Raw genomic sequence first — 25284 nt, 5'->3', positions numbered from 1 at the left:
AGAGTAGGTCTATAAGCCAATTATAAGCATATTTTAAAGACATAAGAGGGAAAAGAAAAGAAAGGTAGACTACTAATTCGTAGCCAGCTGTGTACGGTCCAAAACAAAATGTGTGTATGACATGTGAGACCATGTATTAATATTTTGTAGATAACTACTGTATAAATTAGCTATTAGATTAATTATAAATGAATTGGATCTAGAAATTGGCTATAGAACTTGCTCTAACTGGAGATACTTCATGAGCTGCCATTGGCCTGCTGGCTCAAAAACAGGAGGAAGGCAAAGCTGTTTTCGATTTTTTTTTTTGCCCCTTTCTTGTGTGTGTGTGTGTGATCACGACTAATCCATTTGAGCATTTGTGGCTGGAGGAGGATTGGACAGCGTCCTTGATTTGTGGGAAAGTTTTCTGGTTTGGTTGGCAGTTGGAGCTGGCGTCTGCGTCGCGGCCGCCGGGGGACCATGCGCTTTCCCGCGTTGGTGTTGCAAAGAAAAAGTCGATTTCTGTGACTGGTTGTTGGTTTGCTATTTGGTGCTGTTGCGTGGGAGAGGTCTGGATGGCTAGTTGGAGAAGAAGCTGTACGCGGTATGTCCCGTTAACTCCATTTCAAAATTAAAATATTTTTTACGGTATTTAATATACGCTAAGGAGATGTTAAAGATTTTCTTCGGTAGTTAATTTTTAATATTTAAATTGATTAGATTTCTTTCTAAATATTGGGTTGCTACAGAAACAGAAACCATAGCAAGTACAGTGTCCTGGAAACGGTACTGAGAACGGAAGAACGCGGTGTGTATACGTGTAGTTGGTTGCAGGCTTTGCAAAGCCGATGGAAACCGGTATATTTTTGACAAAATTTATTCGGATTTCATTGGTTTATAACTTATACGTATACGTGGTTTCTACAAAATCCGACAACATCATTCATGAACGATTTTTTATCCACTATCGCCTATCGGGATGGTTAATCCTGGTTGGTTGGACATATGTCCCCGACTCCCATAGTGGATTAGTGGTCTTCAGTTGGGTTTTCATCTTCAGCGTACAAATGTACCGTATACTTGCTGTACCATTCTGCCCTTGGTTCATCATGACATCCGCACACGTTTCACATGCTCTCACTCTCAATTTTTCGCTTCTGCTTATATTTTCTATGAAAGTTTATTTTTTAAGACCTATTTTTAGATCGCTAAGAATACAAATACATAAAAGTTTTTACTCATAAATTATTTTTCATCCGTAAACATATATCATTAACTTTCCCATAAAAACCAAATAAATCACTGCATTGTGTTAGACGAACACACACTCACATAGAGATGGCAACGGGAAATTTCTCGCCGGGGTTTTGTGTCCCCATGCCCGTCCCGCCAAGGGTGAATTTTTCACATCCTTGCCCCCGCTAATTGTAACAGGTAAAGAATTTCCCCATACCTATTCTCACACGGAAAATTAATGCCGTGGGTTCTTGTACGTCCACATTTAAACAACATAGTATACATCGTCAATTATATATATATATATATATATATATATATATATATATATATATATAATCCATATTTTATATCAATAAATGAACATAAATTCAGTAATTAAGTGAAAGATTATTATTTATTGAATATAACCATGAATATAATCACATGACATGTAACAAAATTGAACTTAAAACTCATATATGGCTGTTAATCGGCTCTCCATGGAAAACAAAAACAGGAAACCGAGGCCTCCGCGAGACCCCCGACGGAGACAAATTTCCCTCCATTCAATTGTTCGTGAAGAACTAATTATAACCATCCTCATTTCATAATAGGAGAATTCTCCACGGGAAACTGATAAACGGTACACCATTGGCATCTCGCCCACGGCTGGTTTGACGTACGCACGCGAGGTGAGCGGTGAGCCCCCGGGGCCGCTACTGCCTGCTGCGGGCATGCCATGCCATGCCATGCGGACGCGAAAGAGGCAAGCAAGCAAAGACATCACGGGACACAGCCAGCGGGCGAGGCGGCGTGCACGGAAGAGCGCGCTCGATCGCGACGCGCTGATCTCTGTGTGTCGCGTGAAACACCATCATCGTAATACGACACGCGCCACGACAGCACCGGGACGGCGGCGGCCGCGGGACGCGACCCCCCCGCGCGCCGAAACAAACAAAAGAGAAAAAAAAAAGGGGGGAACCAGCTCATCTCTCTCGTCGGGAGCCAGCTAGCCGGAAGGCGCGTGCGCGAGACCGGGACCGATTGCGCGGTCGAGCGGGGGACGTGTGGACCGGCCGTGTGATGGTGAGGACGACGGGGAAGGGCCAAAGCTGCCTCAGCGTCCGTCCGGGCCAGGCCGGCGTACGGTCGGCGGTCGCGCCTGTGTCCGTCCTCCCTCGCGAATCTGTGTTTTAAGAACATGGCGTGCTGCTGTCGCTTTTCCACATGGTTTTCTACGCGCGATCATCACGACCAATTTGACATTCACGTCGTCTTTTCTTTTCCTTTTTTTTTTTCTTCTGCTCTCTTCTGCACCGACCGGTGGATCAACGGCCGTTCGATAGCCTCATTGGCTCCTTTACTGCTGCTGCTCTCTGGGTAGTCATATCCGGAATCACCGTTTAGTTACCGCAGGCCTCGTCAGCAACACTAGATCTCCGATATCCATCGAGGGGGCGTTTATCGTGCCAGTCATCTGCCGATTTCTTCTTATTTGGGATGCGGTGCAACATATGCAGCTTTCGTGGGGGGTGCAGGGCCGTTTTTGCTTGCGCTGGACGAGCGACCAGCGCTCGACCTATAAGGCCTTCTTCATTGGTTGGCGCGCAAAGGGACCAGCCAAGTATAAATTTTTCCTTTGGTTTGCTTTCCAACGACGATGTTGGACATCTGACTTGCTCCACATGCACGGCATCGCTAGCCATTCTGTTGGCCCCCTCTGTGCTCATGATCCCGAGATAGCGAACCATATTCTTCTTGACATCTTCTATCAATGTCATTGGTATGACACCGAGTCTTGCAAGGTTTAGGGTTTAACAATAGAGCAATTTTACAGTATTTGAAAATGTACCAATAGGTGTCATCTTTTTCTATATAAATTTTGTTACCTCTTGGTATCTTACGTACTATGACGTACCAAATTTTACACTAAAATTTTGGTACCTCCCGTTATTTTCTCAAGGACGGTAAAATTGCTCTTAACAATATATTTGTAAACGAAAAAATTTTATGAATAAAACTTTTATATATACGTTCTTAGTGATCTAAAATCAATACTTAAAAATAAATTACAATGAAAAAAAATGCAAAATCAATCCCAACACTAAAGTTAAAAATTTAAACTGGCTTATAAGAATAAGCAGAACCAAACAATAAAAGTCAGGGCCTACTATGGCGATATTAGCTGCCTTAGCCAATTTTCATGACATTTTCACCATTATCTTTACGCTTCTATTTATACTTATAAGCTAAATTTTGAATCTTAAATTTAAGTTGATTTTAGGGTTTTTATCGCAGTTTATTTTTCAGACTTTCTTTTTATTTTTAGAATGTTAAAACACATATGCAAAAATATTTATATCTTTTTCGTTTAAAAATATATCATTTAACTTTATTACGGAACAGCCCAACACAAGGAGGGTCTTTGCATTTTGGGGTAGCAATGTCTCGAGGGGCCGGAACGAGCCGCGGTTGTGCTTGGCTTGGCACGGCGATAACTGCCGCCCGGAAAAGTGGATGTCTTGCTAACGCTGGCTTGCATTTGCATGTGTGACCACTGCGTATAATGGATGGCCATGGTTGGTTGGTCCGGGACTACTAGAAGAAACGCATCGATCCAGTAGGGTCCAACGTGCCTGTCCATCACAGCATCGGTCCATCCAGATCATCCATCTCAAAGCGCCCTGGATATGGCATGGCATGGAATGTTCCTCACCTTCTTGGGTGGAGAGAGTGACACCGCCTGCTAGCTAGCTTGGGCCTGATAGAGTAGGGTGTTAGAGCTAGAGCTAGCTGTTTATCGGTTCTTAATCTCTTGTCCATGAATCAAAAGAGGTTTGCTAGCACATAATGTTTGCTGATGTTTTGCTGTCGATTAGCTGGAGTGCCTTCTGGCTGAGAGAATACCATTTTGTCTCCTTTACTTACGCACTCTCTCCCAACTTTTTACGCTAGTTCAAATCGATTCTCTCGATGGTTTAACATGCGGTTCTATCTGACGTGGTGCATTAACCGACTGACATGGATGTTTGACCGTGGTACACATGATGAGACAACATGGCATTGTTTTAGTGCCTTTTTTGACATGTCCTCGTCTGCGTTCGTAAGTGTCACTGGAGTAAAACTTTTCTATCTTTTTTTTTCATGCGCATGTTTCTCGGACTGATATATGGTGTATTTTTTTTCAAAGTAATATGAATGTTGTTTAATAAAATCAGATTAATTCATTTTCATAATTTATAAAAGTTAATACTCAATTAATCATATACGCTTTTATCGTTTTACGTGTTTTGATTTGACTAGTGGTCACCTCCAACTTCGAACGTGGCCCTCATCCTCTGTTCTTTGTTGATTTAGCCTGACTTTAAGAGCAAGGTTAATAATATAACCAACAAGCTGGCTATAAGATTTCTTATAGTTTTCTCTTAACCCGCTCATATACTAGTTAGCTCTTTATTATTAATGCAAGACCCATATGTCACTCTCATATAGTTTTTTAGTTCCTGTGCCCAAGCTGACTACAAGCTAACAGCCTGCTTACCCACTCTCTCATCCCCTCTCTTCTCCACATAAACATATAGCCAACCTATAGCCTGCTATTATACTTGCTCTAAGAGATCAGAGGCTGCAACATTACACAAGACACTGCACGAATTCGTTATATTTTCTCTGACTGGTTTCAGTGGAGACCATGGGCTTCTTCAGGCCTGCCATAGTGCCATGTCACTCTGAATCTGAAAATTGTGGGGGAAAAAAAATCCTGAGAATTGCCAGAGGTGCTTGGAGCGAAAAAACAGGTAGGAGTAGAGCTGTACAACTGGACCGTCAGTAGTTGCTACACCACTGCAGTTTTCAGCAGATTGCAAGTAAAGGCTTGCTTGCTGGGCCAGGCCAAACAGCACATTCTTTCGTGGCTCTAGGCTGGGCTTTTGCTTAGAAAGAGCCGTCTCAGGACGTTTTCAGCGGCACGCTGGGCCAGCTTTCGCCATGGGTATGGGCTTCTTCTGCAACTCGAGTAGTGGAGTTACGTCGGCATCGGTCCGAGAAATTGTTTACCAGGGCCTGTGATTTTCTACCGGACTAGTAAGTTACCGTGTTTTTCAATCGAACTTAAGTTAAAAATAAATATAGTACTCCCTCTGTTTTATATTAATTTCTTTTGAACTTATCTATATTTATATATGTGCTAATGAATCTAGACACATATAAAACATATACATTAATATATAGATGAATCTAGACAAACACAAAAAGTCTTATAATATGAACGAATGAAATATTGGCTATTTTACTGATATAATGGGAATGGATTAAATATATATATCGATAGAAAAAATGAAGTTATTTATTTGTTCAGTTTTTCTTATAAACATGATGCGTTGTACATGATGTAACGATGGTTTCTTTCTCTTTTTTTTTTCATTGGCAGGGGGAGTTTTTTTTTTCGATTTCTCGGGGCAGGAGCGTCCTATGCACGGGGGGAGAGGGAGGATGGATGGTTCATGGTTGCGCTTTTTTAACTAGCTCATAATTGATATAGATTATGGGCTTAAGGCATGCACACATGATAGCCCCATGATCCAGAGGCGTAGAGGATGATCCTCATCTGAACTCTGAAGTTAGGGGCGATTAGAAAAAGACCGAACCAAAAAAAGACCAATATCAAGATCGGAAAGACCAATATTAAAAATTAGATCATCAATTTGGTCACATTAATGTTAACCCATTACATCGAAACCTAACTCACATGAAGATTCAAGGATCAGAGGCTATAGAGTTTTTAAAATAACGATAATCACGGGCATCGCTAGGACGCTACATCGGTTATGGGCGGTTTTCTCTGGTAAAAACTGTCCGAATTAAAAAAAAAGAAAAAAAATATAGTGAGAGCTAAAAAAAAGCATTGTGATAGTTATGTAGTTTCTAAACCTAGTGGTGAAGAAAATTTAATCGATCAAAATATGGTGCAAAGTGATTTTTAGTTCAGTTTAATCCGAGGGGGGCTAACCCAAGGGATTTCTAGCGATAATAGTGGAGAAAGGTGCGATAATCGCTATATCAGCTAGCGAGTATCCCCAAAATCACTGCGGTTTCAAGTTCTCGTTGTGCGATTATCATTCTCCAAACCGTGATAATTGTTTTGACCAAAACGTCATGATTATCGTTGCATATCGCGTGATTATCGCTCAATACCCCACGGTGTGACTATTTGTTTCAAATGTATGGATTCAAATTTGCATGGTTTTATCACGCTTACGGCACCTACGCCCCTGGTCACGCCCCCCTGATTTGGCAAACCGATCGATATCCACATCTACGTACCCATGACAAACCCAGAAATAACTTTTTACTGTGATATTGTGATTGAGTTACCTATTAATGACTTTATCTTAATTCTTACATTTATGATTGCTTTACCAGCTAATTACGTTGGCATTGCGAATGTGTGGTTGGTGTTGGATACATACTTAGAAACACCAATAAATTTCTGAGATATACTCTAGCTCAAAAGGTAGCAAGCACTGGATATAACATGTCATAACAATATGAATTTAAGCATTAGATATATCTAGATTAATAGTATATATTATTAGCATAATCACATCCCGTACAAATTTTTAACAGAATGAGCATATGAATAACTCCAACCCATGTACAAAAAAAAAAACCTCCAACCCCATATCATCCACAGGTGTAGGCCAGTTGATAATTTTAAATAAACTAAATCAAGCATATCCTGTACGTCCCTTGTTTGGGTACGCATGGTCCATGGTTTAGCTCAATTTATCGCACTGTACATATGGATGAGCCAATAATAGGATTCATCTTAACACGCCCATCTACAGATTGGCTAGAATTCCCTATAATTGCTCGGTTCTGTATTTTAATGGATAACATCTTGACTTTTTGGTATTTGTTGAATTATTTATATTATTCAAAAATGTTGTGAAAACATATGACAAATGTAAGTTGTAATGAAAATCTAATCAAAACAAAATACTACATCCGTCCAAAATATACGGATTTATGGACTGTTTAGCAGAGACTAAGGACATGTTAAAAGTTTTTCTTTTAGTAACTCCAGTAGTCAAATTTTAAAATTTGTATTGATTATATTCCCTTTTTAAACATCCGATTGACTCTACAGTCACTAAAATTATTAAAATCATGCATGAGAATCAATGTAGAAATACTTATAATACGGTATAAAAATTTAAATATTAAAAATACTTATATTTTGAATAGAGAGAGTGAATAATATTACATCTGTCCTATAATAAGTAAAACCACACAATTTAAATTTAGTGCCCCGTCTTTTCGCTTGTGCTTAAGACAAAATTTCTATTTTCAACCTGAAATTTAGAGTAGATTTAGGGGTCTTCATATTAGTTTAATTTCCAGCGTTGACTTTTAGATATGTAAGAAGACCTAGATAATAGTTTTATTCACAAATTATTCTATATTAACAAATATGTCATTGCTTTTTCACAAAATATACCAAACAATCACCACTTTAAACTGCATGGCTTTACTTATTATGAAACAAATACAACTAATAAGAGAAAAATATTAAATATATAATAAGAATCAACAACGTTATTTTATTAAAAATACTGACTCATTATAAGAGCAAGTTCATCTATAGTCAATTCATATAATAGTTACCTACAAAATATCAATACATAGTCTCACATGTCATACATATATTTTGTATTGGAGCCCGTATACAGCGAATATAAATTAGTAATCCACCTCTCTTCTCTTATCATTCTTATTTCTTAAAATATGCTTATAGCTACTATTGTACCTGCTCTAAATCGTTTGTAATAATTGTCCGCATGAGCCTGCGTCGAAGGAGAACACGTTGGTTTGACCGGCACAAGTGAATCGACGGAAATTATTACTAGCTTCACCGCACCAATGATGAACATTAACGGACAAATCAGTCAGGTTCAACGTATCTGAACCCTGGGCCCGGGCCCGGGGACCGACACCGCCAATTGCCACGTGCCACGTGTCCCTCTCGCCAGAAGCCAACGTCCCCGCGCCTATCCCTATCTCCAACCTCCTTGTCATCACAGCAGTCGTAGCTTATCCCACGCGAAGCTCACCTACTCCCCCCGTATAACCCCCACTGACAGTGATGGCCCACACAGCACGGGCCCCACGAGCCATGGCGCCGTGGCGCGGCGACCTCACTGGGTAGAACGGCTGGTGCGCAAAGCGCCGCGTGTGGCCCCACCGGTCAGTGCTGCGCGCGCGGGCGGGCCCACGCCTCACGACGTCCTGGGGAGGAGCCGCTGCTCGCAGTCGCAGCGGCACGACACCTCGCGGGGTGCGCAAATTACGGAAACGCCCCTCTGCCGCCGCGGCCCGAGGAAAAAACCCAGAACCCCCCCCCCCCCTCGCGGCCGCGGCCACGCCTCGCGTCCCCCTCGCTGGAGAGCCCAGGGCAATGCCATCCATGCGCGCGCTCGAGCGGCTCGCCTCGTGGCCTGCGCCGCTGCCGACGCCGACGGCGGCGGTGGGGAAGGCGAGGGCGGGGCCGTGCCCGACGTCGGCCACCTCGCCCTCGTCGTCTTGTTCCTCGGCCTCCGCGGCGGTCGGGATGCCCGCGGCGGTGGGGGGCGGGGCGGGTGCGGGTGCGGGTGCGGGGGCGCGCGTGTACCCGCTGCGGGACTTCCCCGGGAGGGAGGCGGCGGCGCTGGGGGGCGCGTTCAGGGACAACGTGCGGTGGCTGCTGAAGCAGTGGGGCGCCGCAGCGGCGGGTCCTGGGTCGTTGTCGACGACGGCGTGGCGCGCGCTCCTCTCGGATGACCGCACCGGGGCCGTCGTCCCCATCTTCGCCGTCGAGGAGCTCGTCGCGTCCTCGCCCGCTCCGCTCTGCAATTACTGCCGCTGGGCGGGTGAGTTCCCCCCCCCCCCTCGCCTTCTTGCGGCTTCTCTCGCGTGCGCGCCCGCCCGCCCGCCCCTTTCCCTTCGAGGGAGGTGACGATTAGTTTTTTTCCCCTAATTCTTTCTTGTTGATTAGAGTTTGTTTGGGGGTAATGGACGAGTAGTATCGTTCTTGCAAATGATATTTTCTTCATGGTTTGATGAAATGCGCGGGTTTGTGATCGTATATATTTCTTTGGACGATTCTGAGACGGTATCCTCTTCCAAATCGCAAGTTTCTTGGCGGAAACATTCCAGAATCGCGTCCTCAATTGAGCAGCTAACCGCCTCTGATTCCTATCATGAATGGATCATAACAACTGAATTCTGTTACTGCACTTCTATCGAACTATCATGATCTGAACTTTTTTTTTTCCTGTACTTTTACCTGGATTAGGTGCGCCTATTTCATTTCGAATTTTTTTGAATCCGCTTCCGAAAATAGCAATGCTGGTTGCAATGATGGCGCCTGGCCTCTTAAAGTTTCTTTCTTCTATTGGGAAATTGGTAGTTTGCTCATTGATTTGGGCTGGTTCTTGGTTTTCTGGCCGTGAACTAACCAGTCCTAACAAACGCGCTCTGTACTAATGGTGTCAGGTTGGAGCCACCATTGGGTGTCAAAGCGGAAGTACCATTTCATCATTCCAGCGGACGCCAACTGGGACCGCCAGATTAGCGCTGATGTGATCCTTGGACGCAATGACCACCTCCTCCATGGTCTGATCCACAGTAATGGTTTTGGTCACCTTGTCATGCTCCGCGGTCGCAATGGCGGCTCTGCTGCCCTATCTGGCCGTGACATCATGGACATATGGGATCGCCTCTGCTCTTCTCTCCGTGCCAGGTATCTTCTGATTGTTTTTCGCTTGATCAGAATTCTTTGCGCATGCATTTGTTCTCATTGCTGAAGAACTGGTTAGCTCGTGCTCTGTAAATGCGTGGACTGAAAGGCGAAGCGTAAAATTGCAATGGTGGAACTTAGGAGGTAATGGGAGCAAAACATAGAAGTTCATAACTTTTGCATGTACTCCTGGTGATTCTAAATTATGAAGTAATGGGAGTAAAACATAGAAGTTCATAACTTTTGCATGTATTCTTGGTGATTCTAAATTATGATAAGCACACACAGTTATTGTATTACGATGACTGCTATTTCCTGTGCCTATTGAGTTGGAGAACCTTTTGTGCAGGGCCGTGTCTGTGGTGGACCTTTCCCAGAAACGCTCTCTGGACCTTCGGCTCCTGCTCAGTGTGGCACATGGTGAGACATGGTTCACCCGATGGGGATTCTCCCTTGCCAGAGGTTGCTTCAGTGTGTCTACCTTGACCTATGCAGCTTCTGTAGAAGCCTTGGCTGCCCTGCCTGTGGACTATCTCCGCAGTCGCCATGTCCGTCGTGTGGTCAACATTTACCGCCGCCTCTCCAACAAGCCTCTGGTTACAGTCCGTGAGTTCCTCCACTGCCTCCTTGACTGGAAGCACCTTGAGCCACCCCTTTCATTGCCTCCTGTGAAGACATGCACACGGCTGCAATTCATGCTGCCTAAGCCATCTGTAATAAAGAGACACAGGCAGCAGCCATGCCAGCGCTTTGAGGATGTGGTTGACCTGCTCCATTGTCGCTGGTCCAAGAAGCGGCTTCTCAATGCTGCAGAGGTTGTTGTTGACAGGCTACTAGAGCATGGCAATGGTGCAGAGATGACACGGCAGGCAGTGCGAGATGCAGCCAGGGGCGCTATTGGTGATACTGGTCTCCTTGACTTTGTCATCAAGTCCCTTGGCGACACCATTGTTGGTAACTATATCGTGCGACGTGTGCCTGATGCGGAAACACGTGTGCTCCATTTTAGTCTTGAGGAATATGAAGAGTCAACACCGGCACCTTTGGATGTTGAGGTAGAGTGCACACCATCGCCGCCTGTGGTACGGTGGCCGAGCATATTGGAAGTGGAGCGAGATCTTCGTGCTGTGTACCGGGCAATGGTCGAGGCGTGCAGTGAGGCAGCACAGTCTGTGCTGGACTGCAAGCACTGGGTGAAGTGGTGGGGCCTTGGGGATGAGTCAGATGACCAGCTGAGGTTTTTTGTTGAGTGGCAACCCAAGCCTTGGGAGGCTGCTGAGCTCACACGGCCAATGCCACCGGGGGAGATTGTAGTGGTGCCACTCCATGCATCCATGGGTGAGCTCCTTGTTGAGTCGGAGCATGCGCTGCGGGACACTTACTGCTTCTTTGAGGAGTTCCAGGCTGAGGTATTGCATGGCATTGCTGGGGAGAAATGGGATCCAGTGATGCTCGGTGGGGCAGAGTCTGGTGACACGATCAGCGTGTATGGCAATGGGGCAGACATGGAAACGGGGCTGCGGTGCCAGGGCGGACTTGACTTGTGGGAGGTGCGGTGTGTGTGTGGTGCGCGGGATGACGACGGTGAGCGCATGGTAGCATGCGATGCTTGCGATGTATGGCACCATACACGTTGTGTGGGCATTGCAGACAGCGAGCAGGTGCCACCGTTATTTCTTTGTGTGCTCTGCGGTGGTGCGCTCATGGCGGCTGGACAGATCAATTCTTGAAGAGGCACTAACGCCACCTGAACCAAGTGACCATTCTATTCTTTTTCTCTCTTACTTCCCTTCGGTTCATATTTTCAATGACGATAGTCTGACGAGGTAACTAGTTCTGAAACTGCAACTTATTTTGTAAAGCGCGTTGTTTCGGCAGTATGTAGTGACATCAAATGCTATGTGTAGTAAGTAGTAGATGGGAAGCGGGTTTAGACAGTAGATTGGGGGAAGCCCTATCCATGTCGTTAGCGATACGACTGGAAATTTTGTACCTGATACACTACAGAAGATGGTATAGCTAGATGTAAATACATGTTCTGTGATTGTATCTTTTACTGTCACCCAGTCCCAATTGGTGAAGCTGTACACTGTAATTTTTTGTGCTAGGCTTACAGTGTAATTTAGCATCAGCAATGACAGAATTGTATGGTTCTTCTGTGCTGGTGTTTGGTTTCTTGTCAGCCATTTTTCAAACTGCTTTCCTGTTAGCGATTTGCATCGCTTGGAGTTCTTCCACGGTCGCTGGAGTCTCCAAGAGAATGATAATATTTTGCTATCCAAAAACTTGTATTGGGTTTATCTAAAAAAACTATTGGGTATAAAAATTATACACTCCACCAAAAAACTAAAAATAAATAACTTGTATTAGGAACCCATATTTTTCTCTAAATTTAGGATACAATTGAGTTAAGATCAATTTTAGACATATCTAGGAGATGCTCTTACTCTTAGACTTTAGAGCAGGTACAATAACATGCTATAAGCTAGCTGTAAGCATATTTTAGGTACAATAACATGCTATAAGCCAGCTATAAGTATATTTTAAAGAGATAAGAAAGAAAAGAGAAGAGAGGTGAGCTACAAATTTGTAGCTAGCTGCATACGGACTCTAAGACAGAGTGTGTGTATGATGTGTGGGACCATGTACTAATGTTTTGTAGGTAACTATTGTATGAATTGATCATTAGATTGACTGGATGAATTAGAGCTAATAGTTGGCTATACTATTGAACTTGCTCGGTGTTGATTCATGTCTTAGTATCTTTCAAGTGTTCAGTATTATAGGGAACTTGTTTTCATTTGTTCTTAGCTACCTGCAGGAGCCATCTGTTCATGAATTACCACTAATTTAGCATCATGGTTTCTAGTGAAAAAAAAACTTAATACTCTGATGTAAAAGGAAAAGGAAAAAAGTTACTGTCTGCATTTAATAATATTAGCCACTACTACGTACTCTCTCCCTTTTCTATTTGTTTAACTATCCATCTTATTTATTTTCTTTAAATATGTAAAACTATAAATCATACTTATATATTTTTTTAACGATAAATAAAATATGGCACAACCAAATAATTACGAGTCATTATATATATATTTGAATAAGATAGATGGTTAAATATATACATAAAAGTCAACTATTTCAAATAAAATAATTGAGTGCAGAAGAACACCTATGCAAATAATGCAATTATTCAACTATTTCAAATAAAATAATTGAGTGCAGTAGAACACCTATGCAAATAATGCAATTATTGGTTGTTTATTGAAATAAAGTACTCCAACATACATAACTCCACGAGAATTGTCCATTTGTCCACAAGAGCGCATGCAGCGCACCGCCACCTTCCCTTTGAAGACGGTTGAGACGACAGTAACACCTTTTTCTTTTTGGTAAAAAAAGTATGAATATGATGCTGAGTATGTGCTTTCCTAGCCTCACATTCACATAGTTTGGTTTGTGCTTCAGCAGTGAACGCATTCAAGTGTGCGTAGACTACTTTGGCCACGTTGTTTCTCCCGTATATCTAACCTGATTTCCTGGTTTCAGGTTTCTCATGTGTATGTTTTCTGAATTATTAAATATTTTTTTTAAAAAAATTTCTATAGAAAAATTACTTTAAAATCATAATAATCTATTTTTTTAATTTTGATAACTAATAATTAATTAATTATATATTAATCTATTGCTACATTTTCTCCGTCGGATATCTATCCAACATCCGAACACGACCTTCCTGGGCTCCTGGCATTAAAAACAGGGTAAATATACCTTAGAAACCGAACATAAGTGAAAACCGGTGTAATTCACCATAAAAAATGTCAGATCTTTAAAAGAATCTCACATGTAGATAAGATGATGATAATCAGCCATGTAAAAAAAACAACTTCTAATTCAGATTTTTATATATTTGTCCATCATCGACTTATATACACATGGAATTTTTTGTGTGATTTTAGATAACTTTTTAGCTGTGGTTTACACGAATTTTGATCTAAGTTGGGGGTTCCCCTATATATATATCCCCTGTAATGAGAATTGAGAAGTCCGCACCAATTATTTTTTTCGCATGATTTTTAATTAGATCAGTTCAATTCCAGTAAATTTTAGAAAACCACACTTTCTACGTCCTTGCAGCTCTGCCAAGCATAATACGGATGATAGTGGTCCGGTTTGTCAGTAAGAGGCTAATTCGAAACTTAGAACCCTATTGGCTTTTGCTTATGATTATAAGCTAAAATTTTAATTTTTAAACTTAAATTTAAAATTGATTTTAAGATTTTTTTATTATAGTTTATTTTTAGTTTAGTTTTTAGATCGTTATGAACACATGTATAAAAGTTTTATCCGTAAATTAATTTCTGTTTGTAAATATGCCTTTGGTTTTTCTAAGAAAAACAAAAGATAGCCCCTTATTATTTTCTTTGTTAATTTCAGGACTGGCTGAGGGCCTAGTGGAGGTGCGACCACCTTGGGCTAGGTGGCCCAGTCGGGATGGCCCAACCAAATTTATGTTTTTATATATGCTCACATGGTTTAATTTTTTCATACATTATTTTAAAAAAATAGATGATTAATCAACTCATGAAACTGTTTAGTTGATTATCTATCGGTTAAAGTTAATATTTATTTGTTGGCTTCTTTGTCATAGTCAAAATTTAAATTTTGTAACTTAATATTAGAGCTGTTTTTAAGATATTCTTATTGTATTTTATTTTTTCATGCATTATCTTTTAACTCACTAAGAGCATAAATAAAAAATTTAATCATAAAATATTTTTTATTCGGTTCATTATATATATTTTTTATTTTAGTTTTCAATTCAGTGTCAATATTATTTATTAAACTGAGACTATGTTACAAGTTAACTCTTAAAAGTTAATACTTCTTTTATCATATTAATGATGTATATTTGTGTTCAGTTTACACGATAAATAATTATATAATATATATTTCATATTAATAATATTTAGTGGCTGTTTGGATCCAGTGATTTTTTAGTCTCTTGTCACATCGGATATTTGGACGTTAATTATGAGTATTAAATATAGACCGATAACAAAACTAATTGTATAAATGAATGAAGACTATTTCATTAGACAAATTCTTTAAGCCTAATTAATCCATGATTAGCAAATGTTTATTGTAGCATCACATTCGCTAATTATGAACTAATTAGGCTCAATAGACTCGTCTCGCGAAACAGTCCAAATTATGAGATGAGTTTTATTAATAGCTTATATTTAATGTGAACATTCAATGTGACAGGAGAAGAAGTTGGGGAAAACAAATACCCCCTTAGTCTGAAGGGTCTATGCACCAAGTTCGTATAGTGCCATCAAAATTATAGTACCAGCCCTGATTAATTTCTTATGCCCCTGTAATTTTTCTGGGCTGGGAAAATTCATGTATTTCCACCTCAAATATAATACTAAGCAGCAAGATAAAGTGGTCTGCGACTGCAGCCAAGACAAAGTACCGAAATACATGAGCCTGCTCATACCAGGTATTCGTATCCCGTACACGTATCCCACTGACCGTATATACGATCTCGCCTTCCCCTTCCCCTTCGCGATGCCGCTCGGCTCCAGCCCTCCGCTCCCCTCGTTCCTCTCTTCCCCCCGACGCACGCGACGATCGCGGCGGCCAACTCGCCTCGCGGCGGGCGGCCATGGTGCACAGCGCGTACGACGCCGTCGAGCTGGTCTCGGGCGTGCCGGGGGACATCGTGGCCGTCGCTGCCTACGCCGGGAGGCTCCTCGTCGCGGGCAAGGATGGGTCGCTGCGCATCTACTCCTCCCCGGCGCACGCCGACGGCGAGATCCCGCGGGACGGGCCGTACGCGCTCGAGCGGAACCAGCCCTCGCTGTGGCGCCGCGGGACGCCCCTGGCGATGGAGGTCAGCGCGGGCCGCGAGCTCCTGCTCTCGCTTGCCGAGTGCGTCAACCTCCACCGCCTCCCCGGGCTGGAGACCGTCGCCGTCATCGGGAAGACCAAGGGCGCCAACCTCTTCGCCTGGGATGACCGCCGGGGCCTCCTCGCGGTCGGCCGATGGAAGCGCCTGACCATCTTCCGCCTTGACAGTGAGAATTCGGTCGCATTGCCTATTCGTTCATGATACGATTCGAGTGTTTATGGCTATGGTTTGGCTGTTACATCATCTGGGTTTTGGTGGAAATGGAGATCGCCTGTTGGTAGTGCTCAATTTGGAGAACTGGAGGTCTGATGAAACTGGGGTTGTGGACTCTGAATTGATGTTCGTAGCTCTGTTGGAAAAAAGGAAAATCAATCGAGTTAATTCTTTTGCCGGGGTGGCCGAAAGTAGGCCGTCCAAATATTATTAAGGAGAAAAAGAGGGGAAATCGAGTTAATTCTAGACTTTAGTTATTTTTATAAGTTGGTTGAATGTTTCTGTTGAAAAATGCAGTTACTGTTTTAATGATGTGAACACCATAGGGAATTAGGGATTAACAAGTGAATTTCCTCTAATCGGAATCCATTTTTGAAGAATTTTGAACTTTTGATTCATTAATTGGTATTCACTCTTTGGATTTTTTCTGGTAATAATATCACCAATCTTTCGTTTTTTTTCCACAAGTTGTACACAATGATTTTATTTCAATTAGAACATCCCTGATAGATTCCAAACTTTATGTTTTCTGGTCCTGTTGGTGTTAGATGAAATGACATATAGATATTTAGTTATGTGATACGATTCATTATTCCACTTGAATAAAATATATTATTCTGCTAACCTTATGCTGTAATGTCAGTACACCATGTCAAGGAAATCATGTATCCGTGATTTTTCTTTTATCATTTGTCTGATTGTAGATTTTTTTGGGCATGAGTTTGCATGCAAATGTAGACATCATTAAAATATAGAAAAGGTTTCATAAGTAATAGAATTTTGTATATTTGTACTGGTAACAATGATCTTGTTCTGTTATTTTCTGTTTATCAGGTGGGAGGGAGTTTGTGGAGGTGAAGGAATTTGGAGTTCCGGATACCGTGAAATCAATGGCCTGGTGTGGCGACAACATTTGTCTTGGGATTAGAAAGGAGTATATGATCATAAATAGCATGACTGGGGCATTAACTGAAGTGTTTTCTTCAGGAAGGAATGCTCCACCGCTAGTTGTGGCTCTTCCTACTGGGGAGCTCCTCCTAGGAAAGGTATATTATTATTGTTTTTTCATGATGACCTATCTTTTTTTGTAAGTTGCTATAGGGTGGAACTTTTAAGTTAGATGAAAGCATGTGTAATATTTGTTTGGTTCAAAGATCAAAGCACCTTATGCATTAGGAGAATGATGGGGCAGTTCTGAATGTAGCAACGTATTCTCATTGTAAGTTGGGGACAAGGTAAGAGAAGGAAAAAGGCCCCATGTAACTGCCGTGAAGTGCTATGTATGTGCACTTAACAGCCTAAACTTTTTTGTGTCCAGCATGAACTTCCAATAGCAGATCATAATTGTAGGCATGACATGGTTTGCAATTTAGATGGAAAATTCTAGAGAGATTACTTAAATTCAGAATGGTTGGATGAGGGAGGGAGATGTGCTAGTTTGATGATGGCATAAACCATGTGTTTTTCCTATTGGTAAACCAAGCGATGTGGTGGCTCCAACGCCACCATCCACTACTCAACCCCTTCAAAAGTGCAAAACTAATTCAGGGTTGAAGTGTTCTGGTATCAGAAGTTAGACTTTCAGGGCTTTTATCAAGAACTTGCATAGGGGGTTAGCAGATGCAGTTCATGATAACATGCACTTTTTCCATAAGAGAATATAGTCTTGTGAAAGACAGAAATGTTTTTCACAATTGATATGAAAACCTTAATCTGTTAGGCACCAGTTACATGCAAGCTCGGTAACTTGGCTACTTACCAGATTCGGCATGCTTTCAAAACTAGAAGTTTCAATAATGACACACATAGCATGAAAAAAATTCTATAAGGCAGAACTTAAAGTTCAATCCAATGAAACTCAAACAATTAAGTAGCCTATAAAAGTAGTTCTTTTATTTTTCGTATTTGATGTTAGCTCACGTTCTGCAAATACTTTTTCACCCAGGATAACATTGGAGTATTTGTTGATCAAAATGGGAAACTTATTCAAGATGGCAGGATAATTTGGTCAGACACGCCTGCCTCTGTTGCTATACATAGACCATATGCCGTGGCACGCCTGCCACGACATGTTGAGGTCAGTTTGCTTTATGCTGTAAACTTGCTAGTGTACAGTATATCAAAGAGATATATGACATCTTTATGCCTGAATACTTGTATTGTTTCAGATACGGTCTCTTAGAGCCCCCAATGCATTGGTTCAGACAGTTGTCCTTCGTGATGTTCAAAAGCTTGTTGAAACTGAGAACTGCATACTTGCTGTGCTAGCCCGCTCTGTTTATGGCCTGCTGCCTGTTCCTATTGGTGCCCAGGTATGTTGTGTTTTGTTTATTTTTTATTAGATTGCTATAGACATCACATTTCACATGAGATCTTTTGTTCCATTTTGCTACAAGCTAATGTTCACAGTGTTGCCGCACATCACCTCCAAATCATGTCTTCCCAGAGTACTACACATAAACAATCCAGCCCTCCTTCCACTGCCTGCAGGATCGTAGTGTTATATTTGGCTACCACAAGTCGCAGCACTCACCTGTTTCATGCTAACTTTTGGTATAGGTTAATTATGGTAGTTTTGCTTTTAGTTGATGGTGCCCATTATAGATCTTTTACCAGTATGATATACCTTTATATGCCAAACGAAATTGCATTACCTCAGTAGGTGGGAGGTTTGGGTGTACACTCTTACCGCCCATGTTTGGACTCCAACCCACTTGGATTATGTTATAAGGCCCTTTTTATGGCAATGTTCTTTCAAGTAAATGCTAAATTATCTGACTCGACCATCTTACAAGCTGTTTGTCAGGATTGATTTTTTTTCTTAGCCTCTTATATACATCATTTACATATGTTGATCTACAGATAGTGCAGTTGACTGCATCCGGTGAATTTGAGGAGGCACTGGCATTGTGTAAGCTACTTCCTCCTGAGGATTCAAGCCTACGAGCTGCAAAGGAAAGCTCAATACACATAAGGTATGTTCAAGTTGTCCAAGCTGAAGGTCACACCATCACTTTATTTGAAGTCTGTACATAGAGTATCAACTTCTATATGTTCGTCATTGTGTAACACGACTGAGTAGATTCTGCCCTCCTTTCTCAAGTTGTTTGGATGACTTCTGAGAATATTGCTCTTCCTTTTGTTTTGAATCCATCAATCCATGATCATCTGAGAAATCAAATTCAAAAGATCATTTATGGGGCGGATCTCCCGTAGATCTATTCTTTATTTGTTAAGACTATAATTGGGCATATTGAACAGTACATATGAAAGCTGTAAAATGGAAACTATGCGAGTGCTAAGCAAAGCAGCAATTTAAACAGTTTGTCTCCAAATCTATAATTGAAGTAGCATAGTAGGCAAACAAAGCCTTCTACATGTCTACTTGTGAATTTTCTGTTTTCTTATGTTTTTCATTTGGCCCCCTTGCATGCAACTAACTTGTGTATTTCCATTTGATTTCATGAACTAGATATGGGCATTTTTTATTTGATAATGGGAGCTATGAGGAGGCAATGGAGCAGTTCGCGGATTCACATGTGGATATTACTTATGTGTTATCTCTATATCCATCTCTTATTCTGCCTCAAACACACATTATAGGTGAACATGATCGGCTGCACGACCTGCCAGAATTAGCAAGAGAATCCTCTGATTTGACAGATGAGATGGAACCATACTCTTTGCAGCTTCATGAATCTGATGATAAATCTCCATTGGAGATAAAGAAAATGAGCCACAATGCTCTAATTGCCCTTGTGAAGTATTTGCAGAAGAAAAGAAACGGGATAATTGAGAGAGCAACAGCTGAAGTAACAGAGGAGGTGGTCTCTGGAGCTGTGCACCACAGCTCAATCTTATCTGAGTCATATAGGTCAAAGAAGCCAAACAAGGTACTACTGCTTCAAGGTCCTAGCTTTTCTTGTTATAACTCGTGTGAATAACAAGTGTGGAATTGCATGTACCAAGAACTAATACAGCACAAATAAATGGACCCCTGGTTTTACCCAAGCAACCAAGAACTCAAAGTACAACCTGAATATCCCATGCTATATTAATTTAAGTTTTTGAGGATGATTCAGGCCAAAACTATTTTTCTGGGTCCTTGTTTACTTCAACACTATATATGTAATGATCATGGTAAGCTTGCCTTTTCTGCAGCCAAATTCATGATTAATTATTTTCGGTAAGGAGTCCTGAAGCTTCATTTGTTAGGCATCTGGGAGATCTATAGATTAGTTTGATTGATTATATGGGTCCCTGAGATCGGTGAAAAAAAAAGGGATTTCAGGCCTCTTGTCTATGTCCATATTGGTTTAGTTCCTTTAATGCTGAGTACATGTAATAACTTGTTATTTGGATTCTAGTGAACATTCTAGTGTGAGATTGGCATTAATTCAATTTGATGCTAGAATAGGTCCTATCAAAAAGCTTTTTGGCTCATGTGTTCACGAGGTTGTATTGTGTTGCGTCTATTGTACAGATGGTTGTGCATCCAAGAATGCCTGTCAAGCATAAGTAAAAAAAATATTCATAATATTGTTTACTTTGTTATGTCAGAAGCGAGCTCAGACGCATACAAGCTCTATTGCTAGAGAAATGGCAACTGTATTGGACACATCTCTTCTTCAAGCTCTTATTCTGACTGGACAGTCATCAGGGGCAATAGAATTGTTGAAAGGACTCAACTATTGTGATCTGAAGATTTGCAAAGAATTTTTACAGGAAAGGAACGATTATATGGTGCTACTTGAGCTCTACAAAAGCAATGAGATGCACCGTGAAGCTCTCCAACTGCTTAATCAATTAGTTGAAGAATCAAAGGCTGAGATGGGAAAAACTGATTTTAATAAAAATTTCAATCCACAAATGATCATTGAATATCTAAGGGTATTGTCATTTCTCCTTTGCTGACATTTACATGATGTTATTATTCATTTGCACATAAATTAATGAGGCAACCAGTTTCTGTACTAATATCATAGTATTTTAGTTGTTAGCTGAACTTTATGTGTACATTTGACAACTAAAGCTCGAAAACCGTCGATTAGAATTATGAAGTATCAAGGTGCAATCCATGATTTTCAGAATGACACTTCCTATAACATATTTCTGTCTGGTTGCATATTACATGTGTGGGTTTTATTGACATAATATTTGTTTCATATTCTATTGTCTGGAATATTGTTTAAGCTATAATTTGAAATTTAGCCTTTATATGACAAGTCAGTATCATTTGTGTCAAATTGTTCCCCTTGTCTATTGCTGATTTGAGGTTCTGTGCTTTGTTGGCAGCCCCTCTGTCGATCTGACCCAATGCTGGTTTTGGAATCTTCTTTATATGTCCTTGAACGCAACCCGTCAGACACTATTGAGCTCTTTTTATCAGAAAATGTTCCTGCAGATTTAGTAAATTCATATCTAAAACAGCATGCTCCAAATTTGCAGTCAACTTACTTAGAACTGATGCTTTCAATGAGTGTATCTGGGATCAACCCTAATCTACAAAATGAGCTGGTGTGTACTCTTCTACTTTACTTTGTTAGTATGCTTATTACATATCTATTGTCTTTTGCTACACTGTAGGCAGTATGCGAATTTCATATATACTCAATTCATTTATGTTGTTTATATAAATTTTGGAATAAATGGATTGCTTTTAATCTTATGATGATGTTCGTTCATTCTTGTCTGAAGGTACAACTGTACCTTTCTGAGGTACTTGACTGGCACAAGAGTCTGAAGGAAGAGGGGAACTGGACTGAGAAAACATATTCCCCAACACGGAAGAAGCTGATAAGTACATTAGAGAACAATTCAGGTTACAACACAGAAATACTTCTTAAGCGTCTTCCGCAAGATGCTCTTTTTGAAGAGCGCGCTATATTGTATGGGAAAATGAATCAACACCTCCGTGCTCTGTCTCTTTATGTCCATAAGGTACCATTGCCATGTGTCATTTTTTAAATATCCTGTCAGTTTGGATGATGATTAGTTCCAAACTTTTTAAGGTTATCCAGAATAAAAAGTGTACCTGCATTGCAGCTCCAGATGCCAGAGCGAGCAGTTGCGTATTGTGACCGTGTTTACGAAGAAGGAGCACAACAACCTTCGAAGTCAAATATCTACTTTAATCTCCTACAGATCTATCTAAACCCAAGAAAAGCTGAAAAGGAATTTGAGCAGAAAATTGTTCCAGTGGCATCACAATACCCTGGAATTCAGAAGGCTACTAAGGTTAAAGGTGGGCGTATGGGTAAAAAGGTTGTTGAGATTGAAGGGGCTGATGATTTACGCTTTAGCCCCAGTGGAACTGATAGTGGTCGAAGTGATGGAGATGATGTTAATGATGGAGGCCCAATAATGTTGAATGAAGCACTTGAATTGTTAAGCCAACGGTGGGATAGAATAAATGGTGCCCAAGCTCTTCGGTTGTTACCTAGAGACACAAAACTGCAGGTAAATGCTTTCCTTTTTATATTGTGGGAGAGATATTTCCTTCTTGGTCTGGATTTATGTCAGGTCACACTCTTAATTTTGTTAAGGCAATCTCTCTGGAAAGCAACAAAATAGTTTTCATTTTTATGTTAATCTAATACTTTCCCCATTTTTGTGTATAAACTCTATCTCTCTTGGTATGTTTAATTGTTATTTATACTCCAAAAAAAAATAGTTATGCCCCTAAAAGAACACTGTTATGCAGCTCTTAGATAGTTGTGTTCCAAAATTCATTGCTTCAGCTCTCTAATTGTGATATCTCATTTTTTCCTTTTGCCAAAAAAAAAAGTTATGCCCCTAAAAGAACTCAGTTATGTAGCTCTTAGATACTTGTGTTCCAAAATTCGTTGCTTCAGCTTTCTAGTTGTGATCTCTCAATTTGTCCTTTTGCCAAAGCGTTCTGAAGGTTCTAATACTACAGATATGTACACTTGCAGGATCTGGTGTTATTTCTTGAACCACTTCTGCGAAACTCCAGTGAACATCGACGCAATTATATGGTTATCAAGAACTTGATTTTTAGGGCAAATTTGCAGGTTAGCTTGGTGCTATTCTGTTAATTGTCTTGTTCCTCCTTGCTTTAAGTTTTTTCCCTAGCTTTACTCAATGAAAGATTATGATCTTTTGGATTCTCTTAGGTAAATACTGTTGTGCCTTCAAATTGAATTATTGTACCATTGTTACTATGTTAGTAATCGCCCTGTGCTATAAATGAAAAGCCCCATTTCCTATGGTAAACTGTTCTGCACTTGGGATAAGAATGTAGTTGAGATGGTCAGGGATGGCTGATAATTTATGCTGTGAACAGAAGAGATGACAAAGACAGAGAAAATATATTTAATAGGGAGTGAGATATATATGCAGTAGAGTAGAGATGGATACTAATTTCTTTGTTGGTTGAGCAAACAAGTTTGACTATGGTCGTCTACATTTAGTCCCTAAAATAAATTATTAATCAATTTAGTCCCTAAAATAAATCATTAACCAACTCTGATAGAGAATGAATTTGAATTATACTCGATTTCTCGACAAAGCAGAACCGATTTAATTAAAAGAATCTCTTACATATCAATCTTCTCACTAACCTCTGCCGTGTAGCCATGCTCTCTTGCGGTGTTCCCTGCACTTCCTACTGCAGCCTGGTGTATCACAACATTAACTGTCGTGATGCCCATAAATGAGCCATCTCATAAAGCATACTGTCGTAGCATGAATGGGCTATGATGGCCTCATTGACCTTATTAAAAGTTCTGTGGTGTTCTGTTGTCTAGTAAAATGAATGAACTTTTGCTGGTGTTTATTCTCAGAATTGCCTCTGTATGTCAGGTGAAGGAGGACCTGTATAAACGTCGTCAAGCTGTTCTGAAGATTGATGGAGATAGCATGTGTTCTCTTTGTCATAAGCGGATTGCAAATAGTGCTTTTGCAATTTATCCAAATGGGCAAACTTTGGTGCATTTTGTCTGCTTTAGAGAATCACAACAGATTAAGGCTGTTAGAGGAGTGAACTCTGTGAAACGTAGATAACATGTACATTCACCAGGTATGCACTTAGAACTCCAAGCTGACAACTTAATTTTAACCCTACCATGCACTAAGATTCATGTTCTGAAAAGGACCTGAACATTCATGTTCTGATCCGACATGCTGTCATCCTTTAACTCCCAGGCATTTCACCCTAATGCTATCGCAATGATAAATGCACATTTTCACTACTTCTCTACGAAATTATCACTACTGCATCACTGGTTTGCAGACTAATACTAACAGATTGTCATTAAGAGGAAAGTGGCCAACAAGGTCGACCTGTGAGACCCAATCTGTTATGATCCATAGCCAGACCATGACTGGTTTCTAGATATGATTGCCTTGCCTTGGATATCATGTTCTGAGCTGTGCTAGTTGCCATCACCATCAATTGGTATAAAGGCACTTCACCACTACACTCTGTCTGATACAACATCAACTTCATTACTGTAGTCTGAATTTCCATATGATACTGTTTTTAGTCGTCGTATATACATGGATACACCTTATTTTGTATTCCGTTTTTTATATTGCATCTGCTTGCTACTGAAGGTTTAGTTAACTATAGTAATTATTCTGATCTTGCATACATTCATGATGTTTTTACTCAGAGTAGCCTTTTCCGCTGGTAAAGCTTTAGCAGTTCAAGCAATTGTGCTAACTTCACATCACTTAATAATATGCACGTTTGACAGGTGAGTATTATTCATCATAAAGAGTGCCAGGTTCGCATTCTCTGCACATCTTTGCCAAAGCAAGCCAACAAGCATACAAGATTTGTAGGTGATCAGCTTCCGGGTCTGCTCATCCGCGTTGTTTGATGTGCACTGGCGATACTGTTGTTTGCGATCGAGGTTCTATTGATGTTGGCCTGTGAGATGTTCCTGTTGACCCTTACGCCTTTTTTTTACCCTTGGATTGCTTCATGTATTTTACGCCCTTTTTTTTACCCTTAAATGCATTGATATATTCAATGTGTGCGTGTATCTGGTCGCTTTCGTCTGTTTTTGCCCAGAAAGCGTACAAAAGTGTAGATGAACACGTTGTGAAGTTCAGATTAGGCGTGGCTGTGATTAGTGGTGTTCAATTGTCATGTAAACAAGGATTATAATAATAATAATAAGTAAAAGAGCACTTCTTTTCATGTTAACGA

The 25284-nt window shown here is 40.8% G+C and overlaps 2 protein-coding genes across 2 annotated transcripts; both read left to right on the top strand.

Annotated features, from left to right (window-relative positions):
* Positions 1 to 8656: 8656 nt before the first annotated feature.
* On the top strand, positions 8657 to 12162 carry LOC102716205 (PHD finger protein MALE MEIOCYTE DEATH 1-like). Its single transcript, XM_040521803.1, has 3 exons — positions 8657 to 9107; positions 9733 to 9979; positions 10326 to 12162. Exons 1-3 carry the CDS (start codon positions 8657 to 8659, stop codon positions 11704 to 11706), a joined length of 2079 nt encoding a protein of 692 aa, XP_040377737.1. The 3' UTR covers positions 11707 to 12162.
* Positions 12163 to 15632: 3470 nt separating this feature from the next.
* LOC102714903 (vacuolar sorting protein 39) lies at positions 15633 to 25281 on the top strand. The gene is made up of 13 exons (XM_006650435.3): positions 15633 to 16059; positions 16941 to 17152; positions 18052 to 18183; positions 18275 to 18418; positions 18969 to 19081; positions 19579 to 19999; positions 20667 to 20996; positions 21402 to 21623; positions 21804 to 22046; positions 22152 to 22565; positions 23042 to 23140; positions 23931 to 24147; positions 24827 to 25281. Exons 1-12 carry the CDS (start codon positions 15648 to 15650, stop codon positions 24129 to 24131), a joined length of 2943 nt encoding a protein of 980 aa, XP_006650498.1. The 5' UTR covers positions 15633 to 15647; the 3' UTR covers positions 24132 to 24147; positions 24827 to 25281.
* Positions 25282 to 25284: the final 3 nt, after the last annotated feature.

This window comes from Oryza brachyantha, chromosome 3, assembly GCF_000231095.2.
Source record: "Oryza brachyantha chromosome 3, ObraRS2, whole genome shotgun sequence".
Classification (NCBI taxonomy): Eukaryota; Viridiplantae; Streptophyta; class Magnoliopsida; order Poales; family Poaceae; genus Oryza; species Oryza brachyantha.
Note: the sequence above shows the minus strand (reverse complement) of the source record. Positions and strands in the feature narration are given on the sequence as shown.